Source organism: Zygosaccharomyces rouxii, assembly GCF_000026365.1.
Source record: "Zygosaccharomyces rouxii strain CBS732 chromosome D complete sequence".
NCBI classification, from domain to species: Eukaryota; Fungi; Ascomycota; class Saccharomycetes; order Saccharomycetales; family Saccharomycetaceae; genus Zygosaccharomyces; species Zygosaccharomyces rouxii.
In genome coordinates this window covers 883,599-908,599 of record NC_012993.1, presented here as the reverse complement: position 1 = coordinate 908,599, position 25,001 = coordinate 883,599, and the positions used below count along the sequence as shown (strand labels likewise).

Below are 25,001 nucleotides of genomic sequence, written 5' to 3'. Positions count from 1 at the left end.
AACAATGAATCGTTCACGTCAAAGAGAAGCACACCAAAACCCTATTCTAAACGATTTCCAACAGAGTCCAAAGTTGTAAACACTAGGATAAGGGGAAGACTCTCTGAAGTTTCCTTTCAATTGGCTTCGTATTCAGTTTGTGACTGGAAAGTTATTGGTTTTACTATCGCCTGAGAGGGATTCTCAAATAGAACTGGTTTTCTGCCCTCTCTTCCTCTCCTTTGATCGGAGACAATTGTTGTCAAGAAATGGAGACCATTGACGTCCAAAGTCGATCATTTGTGATTCGATGGCTAGGTGGGATTCAAGGGGATGAAATTGAATATCAGGTTAAACCGTTGAAGAAATCTGTCAAGTTGGATATTTACAAAAAACCAAGATCGAGCCTCTATGGTAATTCTCCCAGTGCTGTCCACATCGCTCCTGATACAAAGGCATTATTGGACTATACCACTAAATCACTCAACAGCAGAAGCAGTCTGGCAGTTCCGGATACAAAATCAGGCGGAGAATCGGTGTCTAGTCCTCAAGATCCCAAAAGATCTCTAACTCTGAGTAACATCCAACAACAATCACAAGAGATTCCTTTGCAGGAAAGGCTAAATACCACTGGATTTAAACTTGTTAAAAGCGTTGGTATAGTAGCAGGAAATAAAAGAGAATCTGGACTGTTAAATGTTAAGGACAACGATTACTACTACGCATTTGTGCTTGACAATACTTATTCTAAAAATGCAAAGAAAAAAGTTCTGTTCAGTGCAGCCGTAGTCAATCAAGAAGAAACAAAATCCGCAAGAAGTGTGCGCTTCCCCCAATCACCTGCCTTACCGCCACAGGCATCATTTGTCAATTTACAAAAAGATGATGTATTAAGAGTGGAACAAGGAAGATATTTGCAAGGGTATCTTTTCAAAAAAAGAAGAAAAAGGCATCAGGGGTTTAAGAAGAGGTTTTTCTCATTAGACTATAAGTATGGTACACTTTTCTATCACTTGAACGAAAAGAATCAAACGTGTCGTGGTGAAATTGTAATTGGTATTTCCACTGTGAGCGCAAATAAAAAGGATAGATTAATAATTATTGACTCAGGTATGGAACTGTGGGTTTTAAAAGCAATAGATAATTCCACATGGAAAATTTGGGTCGACGCTCTACAATCTTGCCTTTCTCAAAGGGCATTAAAAAAAGAAGACCAAACACCAAAGGGAAAACCTGAGGAACCTAAACGCTCTGAAGGATTGCAGCTTTTCAATTCCACTAGACCCTCCAGACTAAATTTTGATGAGGATCTGAGCTACAACCCATTACCAGATGAAAGTTACGAAGAATTCGCACTACAGCTAAAGCTTTTACAAGAACGTGTAGAACAATGTAAAGAGGAATCGTTGTTGTACGCATCCCAGCAAAATAATTCTAAGGGACATCCGCTCTCACGCACTTCTACCGCTTCATCGTTCGAGGAGAAAAACAAAGAACCTGCATTTTCTTCAACTAGTGATTCTGGTGAATCGTTGGGATCTCTCCTGAACCCATCCAGTCGACCAGGACATCAATTGTACCAAAAGTTATGTGATTTGGAATTGATAGTTTCGAGATTTGTACAACAAGGCCATGTTCTTTTCAAGGACCACCAACAGTTGTCAAGGCAAATGAGAGACCACAAGGCTACCACGCTATCATTATTTAGTAATGACGAATATTTTGATGCTACAGAGAATATGGAACGCGGTGTGATTATGTTGGATGTCGACGACACAGAGGCGAATACCAATGAAACATTGTCTTCAACAATGGATTCTGAGCATAAACTGTCAGTTGTTGCTCAACGTGAGAAGAGCCCATTAAGTGAGTCACCTGCCATAAGGAGTTCTTTAAGAGAGCCACCTCATACTTATAGAAGCCCTCTACAAAGTAGACCCTCGACTCATAGAGGTCCCTCACCGGAACAAATTCCCATTTTTACCACCACTGAAGCGGAGGATGAACATCAATATCAACAAGGTATGAAAAAGGATTTATATCCATTGCCCTGGAAAGGTCAAATTAAGCGTCGCAACGACGTTCGCCCCCAGGACACTACACCACCGAGTATATTGTCGTTCATGAGGAAAAACGTCGGTAAGGATTTGAGTTCTATTGCCATGCCAGTGACCGTCAATGAACCAGTGACCATTTTACAAACCGTTGCTGAAATGTTCGAATATGCAGATTTGCTCACTGAGGCTGCCTGTCATCCTGAAGAAAATTCAAAGTGTCTGCAATACGTATCTGCCTTTGCCGTTTCTTGTCTTTCTATTTACAGGGATAAGACTAGAGTGCTAAGAAAACCATTTACACCATTATTGGCAGAAACTTTCGAATTGGTAAGAGAGGACTTAGGATATAGACTAATTGCGGAAAAAGTATCACACAAGCCGTTGGTGTTGGCCTTCCATGCAGAACATGAATTATGGGAATGCTGCTATACCGTTTCGCCAGTTCAAAAATTTTGGGGTAAATCTATGGAATTAAACAATGAAGGAACTATTCACTTAAAATTTAAACCAAGTGGTCTGACCTTCGAATGGGCCCAACCTACTACAATGCTCAAAAATTTGATCGCTGGTGAACGTTACGTGGAGCCCATTAACGAATTGGAGATTCAATCCTCTAACGGTGGAAAAGCGACCGTCGCTTTTAAGAATACCGGCATGTTTGGCGGCAGATCTGAAGATTTGACCATTAACATACTATCATCCAAACGGGAAAAGAGCCAAGTTACCGGAAAATGGACGGATTCTCTAAGGGAAAATGAGACACAAAGGACAATTTGGAAAGTTGGTGACTTGGTACCAGATTCCAGGAAAAAGTATGGGTTTACAGTTTTTACCTCAAATTTAAACGAAATTACAGAGTTAGAACACGGCCAACTACCTCCAACAGATTCTCGTCTAAGACCTGATTTAAGGGCTTATGAAGAGGGTAGAACTGATCAAGCTGAAAAGTTAAAATTAAAATTGGAAAAGGATCAGCGTGAGAGACGTACACGCGGTGAAGACGTTAAACCCCAGTTTTTCAAGAAAACTGCTAAAAATGAATGGCAAATTATTGATGGGCTACAGAACTACTGGGAAAAAAGAAAACGTCAAGATTGGACCAGTATCACGCCTTTATGGTGATAATGATGAATTAAAATTAACAGTATGATAGTAATGAGGAATAAGAATAAAAAAAAAAAAAACAAAAAAAAAACAACAACAACCAAATGCTAAGGTATAAATCCAATTGTAATTTTTCACCATGTTCCTGATGATTATGTAAATAAGAAAATTAGAATGTTTGCATTTGCTCAGAGCGATGCCCTATTATGCCATTTTTTCTGTCACTTCAAATCTGTTGAAATTTTTTAAGCCCGTCACGCATAAAATTGAAAAAAAAAAAAAAAAAAAAAATAAAAATCTGAGCATCTCATCTCATCGAATAGTAATTGAAAATATCTTCGGAGAGCTTATAGAAGTTGTATTCTTGGACATATAGTCATCTTTATTTATATTTAAAGCATCAAGTAGTCTACGTCATCTTCCAAAATGGTGAACAACAGGCTTGAGATCACCACTATATGCCCTGATGCTGAGAATTCATTGTTTACCATTGAAAGTTCTGAACTAGAGGCTCAGAGAGCCGCTGCTGTTGCGGCTGCCAGTGAACCAGACCAGCACCGTACTCTACCTAGAATCAAAATTCTTGGTACTGGTGGTACAATTGCTTCCAAAGGTGCATCTTCCTCGCAAACTGCTGGATACCACGTCGATTTAACCATCCAAGAACTGTTAGAATCAATCCCTGATATTTCGAGTGTATGCGAAATTGAATACGAACAGCTGTGCAATGTTGATTCTAAAGACATAAATGAAGAGATTCTTTTCAAAATTTACAGAGCTGTCTCTGATTCTTTACAAAGTTTTGATGGTATTGTCATCACTCATGGTACTGATACCATGGCTGAGACTGCATTCTTCATCGAAAATACCATCGATTTTGGAGAGTTACCGGTTGTATTTGTAGGTTCTATGAGACCATCAACTAGTGTATCCGCGGATGGTCCTATGAACCTGTACCAAGCTATTTGCATCGCATCAGATTCCAAATCTAGAGGTCGTGGTGTCCTCGTTTCATTGAATGACCAAATTTCCTCTGGTTACTACATTACCAAAACTAATGCTAATTCCCTAGAGTCATTCAACGTTAGACAGGGGTATTTGGGTAATTTCTTCAATAACGAAGTGCACTATTATTACCCGCCATCGAAACCATTAGGCTGTCATAAATTTAAATTGAGATTAGAAGACAGTTCGCCCATTTCAAAGCTACCCAAGGTTTGTATCTTATACGCTCACCAGGCGATGGATTCAGAAATGATCGACATAGCAGCTGGACGCTACCAAGGTATGGTCGTTGCCGCTTTGGGGGCAGGTACTCTACCAGAAACCGTCAATGAAAGATGTTTGGCTCAAGATATCCCTATTGTTTTCTCAAAGAGGGCTATGGATGGTATGGTTCCCAACGCTAATTTACCAAAGGCTACCGAGAAGTCTAACTGCAACATTATAGCATCAGGTTATTTGAACCCAGAGAAGAGTAGAATGCTTCTACAACTATGCCTGGCAAAGAAATACACCATGGAGGAAACGAGGCATGTATTCCGTGGTGTCTATGGTGGTTAATGGGAAGCAAATGAATTTTTTTCTACACAACAACCCAATTTTTAACATTATTATCCCCAGAATTCATCATTGCAGGTGCTATAAACCGTGGATATTCATCCTCCAAGGGGAATGATGGGTCCATTTCTCAATTACATCGCATCCTACATTTTATAGCATCATAAATCATGGAGACAAGGAGATATTTAAGTGAGAAGACTACCAGTACCATTTCCAACTATCTGCAATAGAATCAGCTGGTCAGATTCTTTATTGAAGTGCTCCTTATACCCAAATATTGGATAGTGAAATATCCTCATAGTATATATTAGTCGTACTTTACGAAGATTTGATGATGTACATGTAATAGTGCTAAGAACTCCGATGAGTTGAACTCAATTCACACTCTCGAGAGGACCAAATAACCATTCTTTAACATGTCCAATCTCATAACATTGGCAACTTGTAACTTAAATCAATGGGCTCTTGATTTTGAAGGTAACAGAGATCGTATCCTGGAGTCCATTAAGATAGCTAAGGAAAAGGGCGCTAGGTTAAGGGTGGGACCTGAACTGGAAATCACTGGTTATGGTTGTTTAGATCATTTCTTGGAGAATGATGTGAATCTTCACTCATGGGAAATGTATGCTCAAATCATCAGGAAACCTGAGACCCATGGTATTTTACTGGATATTGGTATGCCCGTTATGCACAAGAATGTAAGATACAATTGTCGACTTCTATCTCTAGATGGTCAAATACTGTTTATTAGACCCAAAATTTGGCTTGCAAATGATGGAAATTATAGAGAGATGAGATTTTTCACACCATGGATGAAGACTGGTGTTGTAGAGGAATTCTTTCTACCGCCAGTGATTCAAAAAGTCACTGAACAACAATCAGTCCCATTTGGTGATGCAGTAATCCATACTTTGGATACTTGTATTGGTACTGAAACCTGTGAAGAGTTGTTTACACCACAATCTCCTCACATTGCCATGTCATTGGATGGTGTAGAAATTATTACAAATTCTTCAGGATCCCATCACGAATTGCGTAAATTGAACAAAAGATTGGATCTGATTGCTAGTGCTACTAGTCGCTGTGGTGGTGTATATCTGTATGCCAACCAACGTGGATGCGATGGTGACAGGTTGTACTACGACGGATGTGCACTTATCGCAGTAAATGGAAAAGTAGTAGCTCAAGGATCTCAATTCTCATTGAAAGATGTGGAAGTGGTAACGGCAACAGTTGATTTAGAAGAAGTTAGATCTTACCGTGCTTCCGTAATGTCCCGTGGGCTACAAGCTTCTTTGACAGAAACAAAATTCAAGAGGATTCATGTCCCTGTGGAATTAGCACCTTTGGCACTAAGATTTGATATGAAGATTGCTCCAACCAAGACTCGTGAACCTTTCTACCACATTCCTGAAGAAGAGATTGCACTTGGTCCCGCTTGTTGGTTATGGGACTACGTAAGGAGATGCAATGGATCTGGATTCTTTTTGGCTCTCTCTGGTGGTATCGATTCGTGTGCCACAGCTACCATAACTTATTCTATGTGCAGGATTGTATTCCAAGAAATCCAAGAGGGAAATGAACAAGTTTTGAAAGACGCTCGTAAAGTGGCTCGTGCCGCCGAAGATTGGATCCCTTCCTCTCCAGAAGAAATATGCAACAAAATATTACATACTTCCTTCATGGGGACTGAAAATTCTTCGAAGGAGACACAATCAAGAAGTGCTGAATTGTCTAAGAGGATTGGTTCTTACCATGTGGATTTGAAAATGGATAAAATCGTATCCAGTGTAGTGTCGATCTTCGAAGTAGCTACAGGTAAGAAACCCATCTTTAAGATTTTCGGTGGTTCACAAATTGAAAATCTGGCATTGCAGAACATCCAAGCTCGTTTGAGAATGGTTTTAGCATATTTATTTGCCCAATTATTACCATGGGTTCGTGGAACCCCCAACACAGGTGGTCTACTAGTGCTTGGTAGTGCAAATGTCGATGAATGTTTAAGAGGTTATTTAACCAAATACGACTGTTCCTCAGCTGATATAAATCCAATCGGTGGTATTTCAAAGACTGACTTAAAGAGATTCATTGCATATGCAACCAAAAATTTTGATATGCCAATATTGGAAGACTTTTTGAACGCTACACCAACCGCTGAATTGGAACCTATTACAAAGGATTACGTTCAATCAGATGAAATCGATATGGGTATGACTTATGAAGAACTAAGCAAATTTGGTTACTTGCGTAAAGTAGAAAAATGTGGGCCTTATTCAATGTTCTTAAAATTACTTCACGAATGGACTCCTAAGCTATCACCTACTCAAGTCGCAGAGAAGGTAAAGAAGTTTTTCTTCTTTTATGCCATCAACAGACACAAGCAGACAGTTTTAACACCCAGCTATCATGCTGAGCAATATTCTCCTGATGATAACAGGTTTGATCTAAGACCATTTTTGATAAACCCAAGATTCCCATGGGCATCTAGAAAGATTGATGAAGTAGTTGCCCAATGTGAGGGCAGGAACACCGGTGATTTAAACATTATGTCTATTGACTAGAGTTAAAGATAGGCAACTTAATCCGAACAATTATTTCATAAATTACATACTCTACTGACTCGTAAAATTTTTGGCCCCCCAATTAGTTTTAATTACAATGTTTTTGGAATCGTTCCTTCTCCAAAAATCTATTAGCGTTATTGCAGTCTTTACTGGAGTGTCCTCTTGAATGAAATGTCCTGAATCTTGGAAAACTACAAGTTGGTACTTGCCCTGCATTTGACCAATAATCAGTTCCTTGTCCAAATTCTCGTTACCGGCTAATAAGAGTAATTTACTTGTGGGGAGACTGACAAACCTTTCCGATAATCCTACGAACCAAGTATCCCAATATGGTTCAAAATCTCTTAAATTGGTAATTCTAACCACTTTGCCAGATGTCATTTGATGAAAACATGCTGGAACAGCAATTTCAGCACTAGATCTATTCTTTGACATCCCACGACGAATACTCCAATCAATAGCATCCTGATAACTTTGGAAGACGTTAGGTGTCTTACTCAAGAAACTGTGCACATTTTTCAAAGCTAAGATGGCAGCTTCCTCCACTATATCAAGCATGAAAACACCTAGGACCTTGTTTCGTAAATGCTCCGGTAATTGCATGTGGGAAAAAGTACAGATACTACCACCTAAGGAATGACCTACGAGCACCAACGATAATTTTACTGCTCCCAACTGAGTTAAATGTTTACTGTAAAATTGTTCCAGCAGTTCTACGAAATCATCGATATAGGATTGACGATCATATTGGAGCCCCTTTGATGGTTCGAGAGGTCTCGTAGTACCGTGGCCTCTAGCGTCAAAGGTAAAATATCCACAATTACCGTTCAATTGAGAACTTATCTGTTGAGCCAATGTGGCAAATGTCAAACCTGATGATCCTGCACCATGATGTAAAATAAAGATTGGGATCGAAGGCGCATTTATAGAGTTAGGTAAACTGTAATAAGTATTAAATTCCAAATTTCGATTCCGAATCTTGATACGTTCATTGTGGTCAAAAAATTGTTTCCAAGTAGTTTCATCACCATTACCGGCAGGTACAGTACCATTTGGTGATTGTTTTTGAGAACCCATTGAATTACTTTTAATTGAGGGCAATTCCCCTAAGTCATTCTCTTCTTCACCTTCATCACCAGCAGCGAGGTTAGCCTGATCTAATTGCTTTAATATCAACTTCCTACGAATATCATCACCCATTATCAGCTAATATGACTCATACCCATTAGACCTTTCTCTTTCAAAAGTTTTACTACATCCTAATCACAATATTTAAAGGTAGAAAGAAATGCATCATTTGATTGAAGTACATGATAAAGGTAGGTAGATCATCGAAAACGGGTATATATAAATACTAAACGAATTTTAATAGTAAAATTGCCAATTTCTTTTATGTCTGACGGTTTCTATAGTGCTAGGTATCCATTCTCTGAATTCCTCAACTCTTCTTCACTATGACTATTGGAATATTCTTAATTTCCTTCAGACAAATAGCTACTTTTAACATAAAAAAAAAAAAAAAAAATCATTTTAGAAACTTCTCAAGTGCTCCAATATTTTCATTGCAAAATCTTGTATTCGCTTCAATCTTTTCTAAGGTTTGTCTTAGTACCCTGTCATATGCAGAAATGTCACGACCTTCGAATATGGATTTAATCTTGTGGACGGTTTCCTCGCCTTGGAAATATGCAAATGTGAAGCTCAAAAATCTACCAATAACTGTCTGGTTTACAACGAGTCTATCAATGAGTGCCGAACTGTTTTGCTGTACAAATGACAAAATGCTTGAATGTATGTGGGGATTGGTGAGGAAGGCCTCCGGTAAGAACTGAACATTCATAGGTTCAACTTTGAAAAGCAATTGGAAACATGGTTCGAACAGTTCAGGGTTTGTTACACTACCCAAACATCTTAATATGGTCTCCATCTCTTCTAAAACAGCTCCTTCGAGTACTTCAACTACTTGATCAAAAATTGCTCTTGTAGTGTCTGGTTGAGATAATACGGTCCCTAGAACAATTGATCTGTTATGAGCATTAATTTCATTTCTTTGATATAATTTTCTAGCAAGGGCAACCACCTTTGGATGCGATAGCTTACCAGCGATTGTCAGAATGGAATGGTAAAATAAAGTTCTGGCAAATGCGTACGGATCGTTGGAATCTTGGGTAGTTGGATTTTCTAAATTAGTTAGTGCGTCATTGATCCATGGTTCAACCAATTGCAAAACGTAACGGTCGAAACTGGCCATCAATTCTGGAGCAACGGCGTTATAGACGATCGTCCTTGTCTTTAATAAACTAGAATGGATAGACTTCCAGACGTATACATCTTTAGGATCATGCACCTTCATGGTCTTATCGACGAGATGTAAGTAATCAGAGAGTGGACGCAAAGAACAAAAATCTGACAAAAGGCCCATTTTGCTTCTAGAAGATAACCGACTAATGTTATCGCAGAGTGAGTCTATTAATTCCAACGATTCATAATTCACACGGTAAAATGCATAACCATCAGTATTGAACAAAGTGTATTTGGAACCAGCCTCTAGTTGTGTGGTCCTGGTTGTCAGATCAGATTGCTTTATAAATTCCCCATCTCTCGTTGGTAGCAACGGTACCCACCAGAGACTGTCTGTATTAGCTTTCGATTGCGTCAACGACAATTGATCACCAGACTTTTTAACATCAAGAATTGGATAGCCCAGTTCAAGCAACCATGGTTTAACTTTACTCAAAATCTCTACTTTGGCGACTTTACCGATACAGTCGAACAAATCTTCCATAGTAGCATTCCCCCATTTGTTAATTTCCAAATATAGAGCCACACCCGCTAGGAAGTCATCTTGACCCAAGTAGCCGCTCACCATTTCTAATACAGAGCAGCCTTTCAAATATGAAATTGTATCAAAGGCTTGATCCACATCCTTAGGATCACGAAGACCAACTTTAACGGGATGCGATTCTTTTAGGGAGTCTAATTGTAATGCCGCTTCATGAGATTCTAACATCACCATGGATTCTACATCCCAGTGAGGGAAAAATACAGAGACCGCATAGTAACCAACCCAGGTAGCAAACCCCTCATTGAGCCATAATTCATCCCACCATTGCATTGTAACGAGGTTACCGAACCATTGGTGAGCAATCTCGTGAGAAACCACATATGCCACTTTTTGCAAGGCCGCTGGACTCACATCATCACTGTCGTCCACCAGCAACGCTGTAGTTCTAAAAGTAATCAATGAGAAATTTTCCATTGCATTGTGGGAATAAGATTCAACACACAAGAGGTCGAGTTTAGGCAAAGGATATGGAATCTTGAACAATTGAGAAAAAAGATCAACCACTTTTGTAGCTACCGACAGAGCAAATTTACCTTGATTTTTCTTCCCCACTGCTGTATACACTCTTATAGGCAGAGCGGCTTGTGTTGAAGAAGTACCATCAACCACAGAATAGTCTTGTAATGTTGGATAAATGGTCTTCTCAGTTTTGCCTTCAATAAACTCATACTCACCAACTGCCCATGCAACCAAATACGTTGACATCCGTGGTGTTGTATGGAAGATATGTTCAGTTTCATTACCTTCAACCTGTGAGCTTTGCTCGGGCATATTAGACAGAACCGTCAAATGGGAATCGGCAGTTACAGAGACCTTGAAGGTAGCCTTTCTAGCTGGTTCATCGACACAAGGGAAAGTTCCTCTAGCGTCAGTGGCTTCAAACTGGGTAGAAAGCATGAATTTATCCTCATTGGTCTTCAAGTCCTTGTAGTTGGAACGATAAAATCCTGACATATTGGTTTGAATTTTCCCTTGATAATCAATAGCCACAGTAAAGCTATCGCTGATATTCTCACCCACATCAATTACAATGGCCTCCAATCTGTGATCATAGTCTTGAGATACCACTTTGAGGGATTGTCCATTGTTCAATTGCACTTGAACATTTTCAATGACGAGATCTCTAGCATTCAAATAAATCTTTTGGTCAGGGATAACACACTGGAAATGAACTCTAACATGCCCTTGGAAGATTTTTTTTTCAGCATCTAGTTTCTTGAGGGAGATTTCGTAATGATTGGGATTGAAACTTTTTGGCAGAGTAAAATCTTGTTCTTGATCTGACATGATGGATTCTAAGGTAGTTGACACGAGCAACTAGGTTTTCCCAAACTTCTTCAACGGCTGAGAGGTTGAATATTGATCGTTTGTCCTAATCGGCGACCTTTACGTCAAATTATTGTCAAGCGTACTGAAAAAGTGTCAAAACAGAGACATGGCTGAAAACGGCCAAAAAAGAGTGCATAGAGGTAGAGGAACTTCAACGTTTAAGTACTCTTCCATTGTGGGAAGGGAGGGAGAATGCAAGCAAGATCTGGCTGTTTTCTTTTTTTTTTTTTTTTTTTTTTTAAATGCAATTGAGCCAATGCCCAGTAGTAACATGAAGAAGAGTCATAGTTATCTCCAGGGCTCAACACCTCTATTCCAGCACTCCAATCGAGTCACTCGCAAGGGGGCTAGGTAAATGGCATTTTTTACCTCTTGGTTATAAAAAATTATCTACTATCTACCGTGACTACATTGTAAAGCTACAATACCGTACTGCGAGTCCCCACGAGCCTACAATTGAGATTCTGGGTCTACCATAACCGAGATCTGAACACTGGCCCGCTATCTGGCCAAGTAAAAATATGCAACATATTTCTACTGGAATAAGTAAAATCCGACCGTCTCCCGACTGACACTACATGCAAGATAAAATGCATAGTAATCAGTGACTTGGTGCCGCATGAGTGCGCTGAGGTGCAATGTTATAATAATAAAAACAATAATAAATAGCCTGGCGCCTGGCGCCAGGTCGCAGGACCGAACTATAGTGAACCCTTTAGCGTTCAGCTCGAGACCGTGTAGGAGTTTTCCCGCTTGATTTACAGGTGAAAACAGCCAAGCCTTTACATGGTCCCTAGAGACTCATCCGGGATCTCAAGAAGATTGGAAATATACATAACTCAACTGGTAGATTTCTTTGCAAGACTCCCAAGAGGCCCGTAACAAATAGCTGGTCCTCTAGTGTCCCCCAGCTGCATTTAAAATAGCTCTTGTTTTTTCATTTTCTTTACTGTCGCTACTCTCCCTCGGCATCGCGACATTGAAAATTTTCAAATAGACCAACATTAAAACTAAACTACTACAGTTCGAATTAGAAAAAGCCCATCATTCTGACCCGCTACCGCACTTCTAATGCTTCGTAGATCGCTGTCCACATCTACCAGACTGCAAAGTTCCAAAGTCTGGTCGGATTTCAGTGGCTCCAGGCCCCAATCGTTTTCCATACCATCTGCACAGATCAAGAGATCCATTCTGGAAGGCACACCTGCAAGTGGCCCTCCATCAATCAAGAGAAGGTTTAACAGGGTGAAATACACACCCCCAGAACACATCGATGAGACTTTCAAGCTGTGTTACGACTTCGTAGAGTCTAAGGCGGCTCAAGTCTACGAAAAGGCTTCAAAGGCCCAAACTGTCGAAGAAAAGGAAAAACTACTCGCTGAAGCTGAACTGCATAACCCTGAAGTCCAGTACAACTTCCAATACCACGACAAACTCGAAAACGACCCTCGCATAATCGATTATGAGCAACCGGTTTACAGATTACTTGGTAAGCAGCATTGGGAATCCTACGGTCAAATGCTACTCATGCAGAGATTGGAATCCCTTGCTGTGATTCCTGACACTCTACCCACTTTGGTTCCACGCACAGAGGTTAACATAAGGTTCCCATTTTCTACCGGTATAAACAAGTGGGTCGAGCCGGGCGAAATTCTTTCTACAAACGCTACTTCATTACCGCCAGTGTTCAAAATCCAGGAGTACGAACCAGTGGACCCTAATACACAGTACACCATCCTTGTGGTAAACCCAGACGAGCCTGATCTGGCAAACGATACTTTTACCACCACCCTAAGTTACGGGTTGGCAAACGTGAAGGTCAGTTACAACGACAATTTGGTCGATTCGAGAAAATTTGACCAGTCTAATGTCCTAGTGGATTACTTACCCCCCGTGCCAGAGAAAAACGTTGGCAACCAGCGCTTTGCAGTTTGGGTCTTTAGACAGCGTCATCCTGTGGAGCAACCCTCGGGCCAGCTGTCTCGGGACAATTTCGATATCAGATCTTTCGCCAAAACTCAGGGTTTAATTCCAGTGGGAGCCCACGTCTGGAGAAGTCACTGGGATTCTCAAGCCGACACTATCAGGGCCAAATACGGTTTACCAGCAGGTCGTATCTTTAGCAGAATCCGCACCTAATGAATGATAAGTAAATCAGAGAAAGAAAGATCATGTAAACGTTTACCTTGTAAATACACAGAATAGAAATAAAAATAAAAATAATAATAATAATAAAAAAAAGAAAGAATATTTTATGCATTAATCACGTCCATCTCAATTCAATTGGAGCCTAGAGAGTCGACAGCCTGCAAGATGGCAGCACCAATATCCAAGTTTGGATCTTCCAAATTGATTTCTTTGGATTGGGTGGTAGGAGCAGGGTTATGTAATCTGCCGTATTCTGCACGGGCCTCGTCCACGAGCTTCAATTTAGCTTGGAAAGCGTCATCAGCAGCCTTTTGGGAGGCAGTCTTCTTGTTTCCCATGTCGTTCTTCAAGCCAAAGAAAACACCCAATCCCAGGGCAGAGTATCTCAAAACGTTAGCAGTAGACATCCTTCAAAGCAACTCAATGGTCTGGCAAAATCCTAGCGAGTTGTAACCACTAGTGTATTCAATAGTAACGTTCAGTTTGACAAGAGCTGTATGCCTATAGCGAAAAGTATTGAAATTTTTCAATGGGCCAATCATCTCGAGCCAACTTTTTCCCTCTTCCTTAACACCGCCAGATCATGTGACTTAGGATCACATGATTATTCTCGGTGATGACACATATGGGGGAATTCAGCATTCTAGCACATATATGGTATACGAGAATCAGCCAGTTATCAAGAACTCACTCACAGGGCAGGTTCGAGTAGCTAGTCAGTCTGTACCATGTTTGCAAAAGCTGGCTTAAGACCTATTTACGGAAGTACAGCTCGAGGAGCGGCTCGTAGACCCTTCTTGGGCCGTCAATGGCAAGGTATGTTATGGATGTTGGTATTGATTACAAGTATAATAGTAGGATGGTCACTAATTCATGTGGATTTTGCAGTATACGGACAATTGCGCCGAGGCTTTTTCTCTGGCAAAGGTTCTTGGGGTTGGCAGAGTGGTACAAGTTCAACAGTCCCGCAGGATGGATCCCAACAGTTTAATTACAAGGCAGTGGTGGCATTTCAGCCAAAGGATAGGGATGATCCCGTTTATAAGGCTCTTGCCGGGAAGTTCTCCCCCACGGGTGAGGACAATTATTTTATTAGAAGCGTAAATCCTACGGAGTTTTATGCCGGAGTTGCAGATGGAGTTGGAGGCTGGGCGGAACACGGATATGATTCAAGTGCGATTTCAAGGGAGTTGTGCAGTGCAATGAGTGAATTTGCACTGTCTGTGGGGGTCCCACCAAAGAAGTTGATTGAATTAGGGTACGATAAGATCCAAAAGGAGGGTACAGTACAGGTGGGCGGCACAACCGCCATAGTGGCACATTTCACACCAGAGGGTAAGTTGCAAGTGGCTAACTTAGGCGATTCGTGGTGCGGTGTCTTCAGAAACGATCAATTGGCCTTCCAAACTAAATATCAAACTGTCGGGTTTAACGCCCCTTACCAGCTAGCGATTGTTCCTGAACAAATGGTGAAAGAAGCTGAAAGACGCGGTGGTAGCTACATTAGAAACCAGCCTGCAGATGCCGACGAATATACGTTCCAATTGGAGAAAGGCGATATCGTTTTTCTAGCCACGGATGGTGTCACCGATAACGTCGCCACGGAAGACATGGAGTTATTCCTGAAGGACAACCAGTCTTTGGTGGGGTCGGATTTGCAGAAGGCATCGCAAGAATTCGTCGACAAGACTGTCCAACTCAGTAAGGACCCGGACTTTCCCTCAGTTTTCGCACAGGAAGTGTCTAGATTAACCGGACAAAGGTACATGGGCGGCAAGGAAGACGATATTACGCTAGTCGTCGTGAAAGTCGAATAGATGCGGTTACTTATACACGTATATATGTTTGTTTGTCTTTCTTAGTCAAATGCCCTTTGCAAAACGATGTTCTTGATCTTCTCACGCTCATTCTTCAATCTTTCCTCCTCTTCAAGCACTCCCGATACAAAATCCACGTTGGATGGTAATCTTAGCGTACGCGACTGCGTTTTCTTACCGGACTTGTTTAAGAAGGTAAAGGCGACCCGCTTAGGCTGTTGGCCTGCAATGCGAGACTCCTGTTCATTGCCTTCAGTTTCCGTCGGCTCGGCAACAAAGTTGGAATTAGTTTTATTCGCGCCGACCAGAGGAATCTTGGCACTTGCGATTTTCTCATTCTTTCTCGAGTCCATAGAATCCTGCATCATCTTCTGCAATTGTTGCTCCAACTCGTCTTCCATTTTACGCTCATTTTCATCCTTTAATTTAGCTTGGTATTCATCATACATTCTCTTCTGCTCAATATCTCTGTCAGCCACAACGTCTCTATAGCTATCGTCCTCATCTTCACTATCTGCGTCTTCATCTTCACCATCTTCGTCTTCTTCGCTTTCTTCGTCATCTTCATCACTTTCATCTTCTTCGCCGTCAGCTTCCTCCTCTACGTCTTCTACAGTATCATCTACTCCACTCAATTCCTCTTCGTCCTCGTCGTCACTTTCGTCTTCAGAAGAGTCTGCTCCCGAATTGGTCTTCGTCAAATTGGTGCTTGAAGTTTCCTTTGTCACATCGCCTTGTGCGCCACTCAATGACTTCACCATGGAGGTTAGTCTTACAGCACTCTCTTGCAAGGTACTAGATCTTTCAAAGCCATCTTCGTCCTCGTATTTTTGGAAAGTGGTCTGTAAGCTGAACTGTGTCTCTTGTGGCAGGGGCTGCTCCTTCGTGAAAGTATAATACTCATAGAAACGCAAGAAAAGCGGTAGTTTCTTACTCAACATGGAAGTGTTTCTTCGTAGATTTAATAGCATGGTCGACAACAATTGAATCTTGAAATAATTATCAGCTTCATCAATGTCATTGGGGCTGAACAGATAAGATCCCTTGCCGTTATGCCCATATTTCAAAATGAGATACATGGTATCCAAAAGGACATTGGGTTTAATCAACGCAAAACTGTAAAGCTCTGTTAAATATCTAACTTCCGCAACCCTATGCATGCTGTGCGTGAAATCGTTAATCTCCAACCCTCTTTCAACTTTTTCCAACAATTCATCGATACAGGTTATGACGAAATTCCTTTGGTATTTGTACAGTTCACTCAACACTTTGGCCATAATGGATATATTTTGGTAAGACAACTCCTCTGGTCTTACAAAGAGATCGAAAAGTGTATCTCTGACAGTTTCATCCTTCCAATGGGCCCTACGCAGCAATTTGACCACACGTCCCACTTCGAAACTTTGCAATTCTCTCCTAATAAGAATATGATAGAATTGCTGCTCAGGTGAGAGTTCCTTGGTAGATGCGTTTAGAGACTTAATCGAAGGTGGGTACACCAAAGTTATTAAATTGTCCATGGCACCTTTTAAATTTATGCTGAGTTGTCTATCTCTTTTCTTCTCTTTCAATAATGCCATCATCTTCTCCATGTGAGCCTTGTACTCTGGCTTGTTGATTAGAAAGATACCCAAATGCTCAAATAACACCGTTAAGATTTCGATATTATTCGGTACATGGAGGTTGATTATCAACGTTCTTATTTTGTGGAAAATGAGGTAGATTGGCAATTGCATGAATTTTACCATCTCAGAAAAAAAGATAATATTCTTCACATTTATCTTGCTAGAGTGCAATTGACTACGGAATCCGCTGTCCACATAATTCACAAATTCTTCTATCAATTCGTGGAAGTACTTCGAATTAGTGGCAAAGAATCGAGAGTATAGTCTTAATTTACTCCAATCTTTGTTTTCAATGAAAAATTTCATCAACCGTTTCCTAGTTGCCTTATTGTCCAGATTTTCAGACCAGTACAATACGGACAAATGATCAATAGCCTCCTTCGTGTCAGCTTCCTCCAATTCTCTAAAGAAATTGTTCACTTTATCACCCGCAGGATCAGCATTGTTTTTAAGGGACTGATCATGAATTTCATCAATGTTGGGCAAAGCTTCGTAAAATTTTCTAACTTCATCATTTTCCCAAACTTTTTGACTTGGAGAGACACCCGTTGCATTTGTAATTACAGATGGTTTAGCGGCTTCATCCTCCTGTGCTTCGACTTCTTCGTTTAATTCTGGAGGATCTAATTTGAAAAACTCCGTAAGGACTAAAGCTGCACTTTTGAATTTTTCATACTGTGGTAGAGTCGCATTGTACTCTTCCAAGAAATCATCTGTTTCCTTACCTGTACGAATTTGACATTTTTGATGTTCTTTGATCAATTTCTTGGTCCTTTTATTCAACTGTACAGCCCTGGCAGATACAACTTCGGTAAATTTTTTGAAAATCCCTTGAAGCAAGTATTTCAAATCCTTGTCATGGATGTATTTATCTGCTAAATTGTTTTCTTCAAACAGTTGTGGGAATTTCTTCACAAAAAGAGTCGCAATGCTAGAAGAGAATCCATCGTTAAAGTTAAAACTTAAGACTTCCTTTAGGATACTCACCAAAACTGATTCTTTTTTAGCCAATCTTTTCCTCAGAAAAACCGGTAGGGCATCCTTTGAAGTTACGTTGTCCAGGGAGTTGAATATACCCACGAGGTACAACTCTGTAAAAATTCGAACGTTGGTCCTCATTTTGCTCACACGAGTAGATGCTTCTTTCTCAGAAATAGAATCCTCCTGTGGACATGCAAAATGGTTCAAAAATAGTGCCATTAACTCACATGTAAATCTAGTATTGAATCTCTGGTGTAAGCCACTAATCACCTCAACAACTGCAGCTACATCATCATTCTTGTTAGGTACATTTTGTAAGCCCTCATCGGTTGTATTAATGATCTCTGAAAGATATTTTTCCAAAGATACTTCGCTCAGATCTTTCAACAATGATGCCTTTGAATCCTTCGTAATACCCAATTTTAACTTCTTGATAAAACCAGTATTTCTCTTGATACTGGAGTCAAGTTTGGCTTGCTTTAAGGGAAATACTTCCTCTCCGTTCCACGCTCTGGTGTTAAGCTCGCTAAGCTCTAACCTTCGTTCATCCTTTATTACCGCTATATGTTAGCAATTGAATCAGGTCAAAGAGATTGAAATCTGCTCCTATAAGTAACATACATCCATTCCCGATATCCTAAGCTTCGAATAAGACTCTTATCGTGGCTTCTTTCTGTTTTTTCCACTATTTCTCTGGGTTCTGTGAACTCTAGTTTGAAATTTCTTCAACAAGAGTTTCTTAAGCTTAAGAGGGAAGGAAATCTTCATAATGGTAACAATATAATTGTGACATAATAAAATACAAAAAGCGAAAAAAAGAAAAATTTGACTAAAATGCTATAGAAAAGTTTGACTATTTGTATAGCTGCAAATATTGTTCATAAAAATTTAGAATATTCTCAAAAGACCAATGCTTGTAACGTCATTAGGCGGTAATGTTATATATGCGTACTTATGTGAAACCTTGCTCTCCCAGGTTACCTTGAGTCGTTGCAATTTGTTCTGAGAGCTCATTTAAATTAGTAGATAATGTGGCCACTTCGTCAAATTTTCGCTGCTTCTTAGCCTCTTCTATCATGGATTCCACTAGAAATTTCTGCTCTTTTAATACCATCAATTCTTCTCTGTACTTTTTCACTTCTGATATGGTCAAATTGTTAAATAATAAATCTGTGCTCTTGACTTTATCAGGTTCTCTTATTGGAGAACTAGTTCTGGGAGAATCATCAATCATTCCTGGTACTCTCTTTAAGCTTAGAATTTTTTCATTGATAAATGTAGATGATGCAACTTGCACAGATCTTTTAATCTTAGCCTCTGTGGGGTTAGCAGGAGTAATTCTAGATACTTGTCTCGCTAAACTGTTGTACATGGCTACAGATCTCAACAGTTTAGTTCTCATTTTTTTCGATTCCGTCATATCCTCCTCTTTCGGTATCTGTTCTGCAATCTTGGAATCATCCATCCTTATCATGAACTTCTCCATGTGAGAGATCGTATCAGTTATTAGTTTGGAGGTGCTTTCTAAGCTCTCACATAACGATAGAAGCTGCGGTTTAGGTTTTTGTAGGTCCTTCTTAAATTTTCTCTCCCCATATAAACTCCTTATGCATTTATAACATAACCTTATCGAATGATCAATTTCAGCAAGATCAGAAACCTTTTGTTGGTAAGGTAAATCCTTAGCGGCATTAACTAGATGTTGAAGTGAAATTTCGCTAGAGCAACCTGTTTCATCACGATTGCAAACGATATTCCCACATAATCGACAATGGTGTTTCCAAAGGGTTAATCCAAATGGTTTAAAACAAACGGAACAATCAAGCACGCCTCTATCATTTCTCCATGGCGTTACAGTTCGTTCCAATTCCGATGCCTCGTTACGCATAGTAAAACTCATTAAAATACTGGATTTGCATTTTGCATGAATACTTGCTATTCCATTCACTAATCTGACAAGTCTATTTTCCAACTGTAATAATCGTAATCTTTTATCTTCATTTTTGGTCTCCCGTAATCCAATAAAGGAACTTGTTTTATCGACAAAGCTCCCATAATCGTTATATCCTGGTCTCTCACTAAAGCATCGATAACAGCATGCATACCACTTTCCATGTAAGGGATCATACTGAGCGTCCGTATTAAGTTTGATAATATTCTTGCAGTGCAAATTACAGTATATTAGTCCACATTTCCTGCAATTGATGAACGCATTAGACTTCTTAGAAGAAGACCCACACTCTTGACAGACGGCTCTACCGTAAGAATCAGGTCTCTGCCAGTGATTTTTAACAATCTGCTGTACTTTAGACGTCTTTGGATTCTTACTATTCCTCTTCTGTACCTCTGGTGATCCATTATCAAACCCATGATCTATATCTAAGTGGTTATTTAATTTCGTTAAACCTTCTATGGATTCCCCACATACCGGACAGCTTATATTGGTAACTTTACCACTTTGCTGCCTTCCACCACTGCTATTACCACCTCCTTCTTTATCCATAAGACTTCTCTCTCTTCAGGTCTTGTATCAAAGTGTTCATAGTACAAATGTTCAGCTTACCTTTAATGGGTTCGCGGACTACAGATAACCTTTATTTGACTACCTTCAACAACGATATCTACCATACTAGACGGTGAAGCTCGATTTCAACTTCTACTGAAGGCCCTGGATGGATTTTCCACGAATTGAACTATTATGGGAGATGTTTTGATGGTTATTGGGCTAATATTGACTTCTCTATTGACGTACCATTGGTCATACGGTAGGTTATGGTTCCTAGTGGATTCTCTATTCGAAGCTATTGTAGCTCCTGCTAGCACTGGTACTATGGAGAAGATTCCTCAATTAGAGATTGATGATAACCACTTTCTCTATAAATTGTATGCTAATTACTCTGTCTCCTCAACCAAGATTTTGAAAGCGATGAGAATCATCTTTTCAATGGCTATGGTCAGTTATGTGGTAACCATTGAGATTGTATTATGGCAAATTAAGAGTGCAGATGCGAAGCAGCAGGCGAATTTTATTTCTACATGGATTTGGCCCCTTGTTTCATTGGTTTTATCTGTTTTACTGATTCTAGTTCAGCCTTTCTTTGCACTTATGATGTTTTTAAACAAGTTCTTTGATGATAAAATGGATATGGATGGTCTCATTATTGTTACCAGTGGAGTTCTACTTGTTATAATGACGGCATTAAATTTTACCACGATTGGTCCCTTCAAATATACGGAAAACATTTTGACCAAATTGTCCATTGTGGGAATTACGGTAATGGCCATGTTATCAGCAGTTGCATCAGTATCTACCTTGTACTACACCTATACTACACTGAGAAGTAGAATAAAATATTCTAGCGCCGATCATTCACAAAAGGTTTTCGATGATAACAGTACTGGGACTCTTCTTTGGTATGCCGATGATATGGTAATTAAAAAAATAGAAGAGTACCAAAAACACATGGATGAAAGTATTAAAATATTGACTAGACTTGACAAGGAACATGGCGGTAAAGAATCACCAATGAGAGTGCAGTTAATAGATAAAATTGGTTGGTACCAATTAGAATTGGGACAGTTAGAAGGCAGGCTGCGCGAACCAAAGATGATGCAAACCACCAAAAAGGCATTCCAACTTTCCTTTCTGTTGTATTGTTTTCAAAAAATTGTTATGACATTTACTAAGAGAATTCCATTGATTATAACAGATTTTATGAGAGGCCGCCAATACAGTCAATTGGAGGAAAACAGTTTAGGGGCTGATCCTTTGGCCATTACAATTGCCAATATATTAGACATAATATTTTTCCGCTTCAATTATCAGCACGATTTGGATGCATTGACGAGACAGATTTCATTAATTATTTCCACCTCACTCTTTGTATGCTCTTTCTCTACTGTGGCTACTACGATTTCATATATGATAGCGCTGTTACCGACAAGGTTCCGCATTTTAGCAATGTATGCTATTCACAGTGGTGAAAGTCCAAGCGAATTACCTCAATTTAAGAAAGGCGTGAAAGAGTCTCATTACTGCAAAACACCGTCCATCATTAAAAACTTATTTGTATCTGAATTAAGTGGTGTCTATGTTGTAGCCACCATTCTGACTATTCGCTCAAATCTGCCTTTTGATGTCTCTCAGAAGGTCAATGAACTCCTAGGTGAGCGATTCACCGTTCCCAACGTGGTCATTGACTCATGGTTTGAAATGATATATGCCCTTTTTTGCATTTTCACCATTATTGGTATTAAAGCCGTCGAATGGACACTTTTGGAGTAGCCTTTTTACCACGAATATATATTCGTTTGATGTAAACTATAATGAATCCAAAAAGAAAAGACTGTATCTTCAACATCTTCGAAAGTGTATTATATGAGGAATTTTATAAGATTATTTTACATTATATAAGACTAAAAAACCAATTTTGGTAGGTCAAATGCACCAGTGGAAATTCCCATGCTTGCAGGTTTTTCCACAATAATTACTTCTTGGTCAGACAAAACATCTGCATAGAGAATGGGTCTATATTTCTCTGAGAAGAAGAAGTTTGAATTTTCGGACTTGCTCTTGTGAGCATCCTTCTGTCTAAAATTACTAAACTGGGAAGATATTATGTCCAAATTTTCATCCATATCTAAATCGTTCTCATCATCTTCATCACCATCGTTTAGGAAATTACTTTCATCAGTAATGGTCAATCCATCAGGACCGTGCTTTTTAGTCTTTCTTCTTTTACTCAAGGGGAAGTCAGTGGTAAAATCTAATCTGGAAATCCAAGTAGGTCCCCAAAACCAAATCTTATCTGGTGAACTTTGATCATAAAAGATCCCCATACATTTTTCTCTTATTGTCTGCCATTGCTTAGGCATGTTTTCAGTATTGTTCTTAGACCATGGAGTCAGTAGACCTGTTTCTTCATCATCTTGACTAATTTTGAACTCGAAGATTTTATTTTCTGCAGTAACCAGTATTACAGTGTTTCTCTTTTTGTTTATCTTGATAACTGTTATGAAATTCATTAGACGTACCAACGAATGACTCTTGTTTGTTTCCAAGTTGACGGTATCCACTGCACCGCAGTAGCGGCTAATTACCGCCAGAGGGCCTTGAACTTCCAAATGGTTAATTGTATTCAAATAAGGTACTTTGACTGAACTCTTTGTTCTTGGGACTTCTGGTAGTTCAATGTAATTAGCAGTTTCATCTTCCTCTGATTCTAAATCCAAAGTGAAAAGTTCATCATCCGAAGAGACAGCTACAAGTTTAGAGTTATCGATAAACTTGACCAGTTTACAACCCGTTTGGGACAAAAATCCGTTATCCAATTTAGTGACTAATAGCTTAGTAGATGCAGGTTGTAAGTGGAATACTTTAGTAGTAGAGGGTCTCGCCACTACAAGAACCTGTCCATCTGGAGACATATCACACGCAGAAATATCTTGTTCATCTTTAAGAACCAACTTGGCCACTAATCTATAATTTTTAACCGAGTCTAATTCTTGACCAACATTCCATATCTTTACCGTAGATTCATGCCACATAACAACTAATCTTTGCTCTACATTAGCTAGTATGTTTTTGGTGAAAGGAACAAACACTGGCATCTTTCTGAATTTCCCATCAGCAAAGGACGAAAGAGTACTAATTACAACTCTTTTTTCAGCACCACCTGATACGAGGAAATCAGCACCACCAGATTGGTAGGAGCACATAGATCTCACATCATTCCCATGTAATAATCTGTTAGAAGTATTAGTCCACTTAGAATTGACAAAGGTGAATTGAAAAATCTTTCTATCAACACCAGCACTGAATACGTGGGTGTTTGTAGCATCAGTAGTTAAGCAAAGAACGTCAGCTTCATGGACTTTCAAAGATTGTGCCAACGTAGCAAACTGGAAATCCCAAAATTTAACAGCACCAGTAGAATCACCAGAAACTATTTGATTTCTTCCAGGTAGATAAATTACTGACCACACTAGTGTAGATTCTTTCTTTGATTTGTCTACTTTCATAGTTTGAGATAATCTACCTCTATTAGGATCATCTACTTTAGCGTGCCAAATTCTTACTTTACCATCAGAACATCCACCAATAATAAAATCGTTCTCCTTCCATGTCAATGACAATATTCTTGCCTCTTGTCTCATCAAAATGGTATCATGATCTAATGAAGCAGGTCCTCCAGAAATATCAATAATCATTACAGTGCCATTGTCACACCCAACTGCCAATCTATCTTGATTTTCATTCACTGAAATGGACCATATCACACCTGCATTACAATCGTAGTTCTTGAGAGGTAAACCTGTGGCCAAATTCCATTCTGTTACTACAGTGGATCCACCGATGGAGAAAAGTCTTAGTGGTTCACCAGCAACGTTGCTCCAACACAAACCTTCAATTGATCTATCCTTACCAGATCTAATAACCATTTCTTGGAACCACCCATTTCTTGGATTCCAAATTTCAATGGTACCATTTGATCTACCGATTGCCAAACGTAAATCTGATGGCGTAAGCTTCCCTACATTCGACTTGTGAGAAAAGGAAACTGCAGTGATATTCCCGGTCTCGAAATTAATGAATCTGGACCTATGCAGAGCAATAGAACCTTCACCAGACATCTTTATAGTTCTAATTCTACTTTTGTCTGGCATGCGATGAGCTTGAAATTTTTCAAATTTTTCAAATTTTTTTTTTAAAGGCGAGATGGGCTAAGTGTAAGGGAGATATGATAATGCCCGTATATGGTGAAATAAGGATATTGAGGGCGCTTGTTAGCTCACCTTCTTATATCAATGGGTCAAGAATCTAATTCCAGGATATTTATACGTCTTCTAGCAGTCTTCAGCGGTTAATTGTGTTCCTGGTGTATTGTACATCCTAACACCACATAGTTCTGGGTATTTTCAATAAGATCAACATCAACATCAACAAGATCAACATTGAAAACTTCCAATTGGCGTCTACAAACACTATA

General features: G+C 39.6%; 12 protein-coding genes across 12 annotated transcripts; 6 read left to right on the top strand and 6 right to left on the bottom strand.

The window, feature by feature from the left end:
- Window positions 1-248: 248 nt before the first annotated feature.
- On the top strand, window positions 249-3,158 carry OSH3 (oxysterol-binding protein related protein OSH3; the record flags this gene model as incomplete). The annotated part of the gene is made up of 1 exon (XM_002496858.1): window positions 249-3,158. One exon carries the CDS (start codon window positions 249-251, stop codon window positions 3,156-3,158), a length of 2,910 nt encoding a protein of 969 aa, XP_002496903.1.
- A 408-nt stretch (window positions 3,159-3,566) lies between these two features.
- Window positions 3,567-4,703, top strand: ASP1 (asparaginase ASP1; the record flags this gene model as incomplete). Its single annotated transcript, XM_002496857.1, has 1 exon — window positions 3,567-4,703. One exon carries the CDS (start codon window positions 3,567-3,569, stop codon window positions 4,701-4,703), a length of 1,137 nt encoding a protein of 378 aa, XP_002496902.1.
- A 416-nt stretch (window positions 4,704-5,119) lies between these two features.
- QNS1 (glutamine-dependent NAD(+) synthetase) lies at window positions 5,120-7,264 on the top strand (the record flags this gene model as incomplete). The annotated part of the gene is made up of 1 exon (XM_002496856.1): window positions 5,120-7,264. The coding sequence occupies one exon, from the start codon at window positions 5,120-5,122 to the stop codon at window positions 7,262-7,264; it is 2,145 nt and encodes a 714-aa protein (XP_002496901.1).
- A 51-nt stretch (window positions 7,265-7,315) lies between these two features.
- On the bottom strand, window positions 7,316-8,467 carry PPE1 (phosphoprotein phosphatase methylesterase 1; the record flags this gene model as incomplete). The annotated part of the gene is made up of 1 exon (XM_002496855.1): window positions 7,316-8,467. The coding sequence occupies one exon, from the start codon at window positions 8,465-8,467 to the stop codon at window positions 7,316-7,318; it is 1,152 nt and encodes a 383-aa protein (XP_002496900.1).
- A 325-nt stretch (window positions 8,468-8,792) lies between these two features.
- ZYRO0D10670g (M1 family metallopeptidase) lies at window positions 8,793-11,399 on the bottom strand (the record flags this gene model as incomplete). The annotated part of the gene is made up of 1 exon (XM_002496854.1): window positions 8,793-11,399. One exon carries the CDS (start codon window positions 11,397-11,399, stop codon window positions 8,793-8,795), a length of 2,607 nt encoding a protein of 868 aa, XP_002496899.1.
- Window positions 11,400-12,512: 1,113 nt separating this feature from the next.
- MRPL35 (mitochondrial 54S ribosomal protein mL38) lies at window positions 12,513-13,580 on the top strand (the record flags this gene model as incomplete). Its single annotated transcript, XM_002496853.1, has 1 exon — window positions 12,513-13,580. The coding sequence occupies one exon, from the start codon at window positions 12,513-12,515 to the stop codon at window positions 13,578-13,580; it is 1,068 nt and encodes a 355-aa protein (XP_002496898.1).
- A 140-nt stretch (window positions 13,581-13,720) lies between these two features.
- Window positions 13,721-13,996, bottom strand: TIM11 (F1F0 ATP synthase subunit e; the record flags this gene model as incomplete). Its single annotated transcript, XM_002496852.1, has 1 exon — window positions 13,721-13,996. One exon carries the CDS (start codon window positions 13,994-13,996, stop codon window positions 13,721-13,723), a length of 276 nt encoding a protein of 91 aa, XP_002496897.1.
- Window positions 13,997-14,317: 321 nt separating this feature from the next.
- On the top strand, window positions 14,318-15,406 carry PTC7 (type 2C protein phosphatase PTC7; the record flags this gene model as incomplete). Its single annotated transcript, XM_002496851.1, has 1 exon — window positions 14,318-15,406. One exon carries the CDS (start codon window positions 14,318-14,320, stop codon window positions 15,404-15,406), a length of 1,089 nt encoding a protein of 362 aa, XP_002496896.1.
- A 41-nt stretch (window positions 15,407-15,447) lies between these two features.
- On the bottom strand, window positions 15,448-18,639 carry NMD2 (Nmd2p; the record flags this gene model as incomplete). Its single annotated transcript, XM_002496850.1, has 2 exons — window positions 15,448-18,561; window positions 18,634-18,639. 2 exons carry the CDS (start codon window positions 18,637-18,639, stop codon window positions 15,448-15,450), a joined length of 3,120 nt encoding a protein of 1,039 aa, XP_002496895.1.
- A 325-nt stretch (window positions 18,640-18,964) lies between these two features.
- PEP7 (phosphatidylinositol-3-phosphate binding protein) lies at window positions 18,965-20,515 on the bottom strand (the record flags this gene model as incomplete). The annotated part of the gene is made up of 1 exon (XM_002496849.1): window positions 18,965-20,515. One exon carries the CDS (start codon window positions 20,513-20,515, stop codon window positions 18,965-18,967), a length of 1,551 nt encoding a protein of 516 aa, XP_002496894.1.
- A 195-nt stretch (window positions 20,516-20,710) lies between these two features.
- Window positions 20,711-22,297, top strand: ZYRO0D10538g (uncharacterized protein; the record flags this gene model as incomplete). The annotated part of the gene is made up of 1 exon (XM_002496848.1): window positions 20,711-22,297. One exon carries the CDS (start codon window positions 20,711-20,713, stop codon window positions 22,295-22,297), a length of 1,587 nt encoding a protein of 528 aa, XP_002496893.1.
- A 131-nt stretch (window positions 22,298-22,428) lies between these two features.
- UTP4 (small subunit rRNA maturation protein UTP4) lies at window positions 22,429-24,678 on the bottom strand (the record flags this gene model as incomplete). The annotated part of the gene is made up of 1 exon (XM_002496847.1): window positions 22,429-24,678. One exon carries the CDS (start codon window positions 24,676-24,678, stop codon window positions 22,429-22,431), a length of 2,250 nt encoding a protein of 749 aa, XP_002496892.1.
- Window positions 24,679-25,001: the final 323 nt, after the last annotated feature.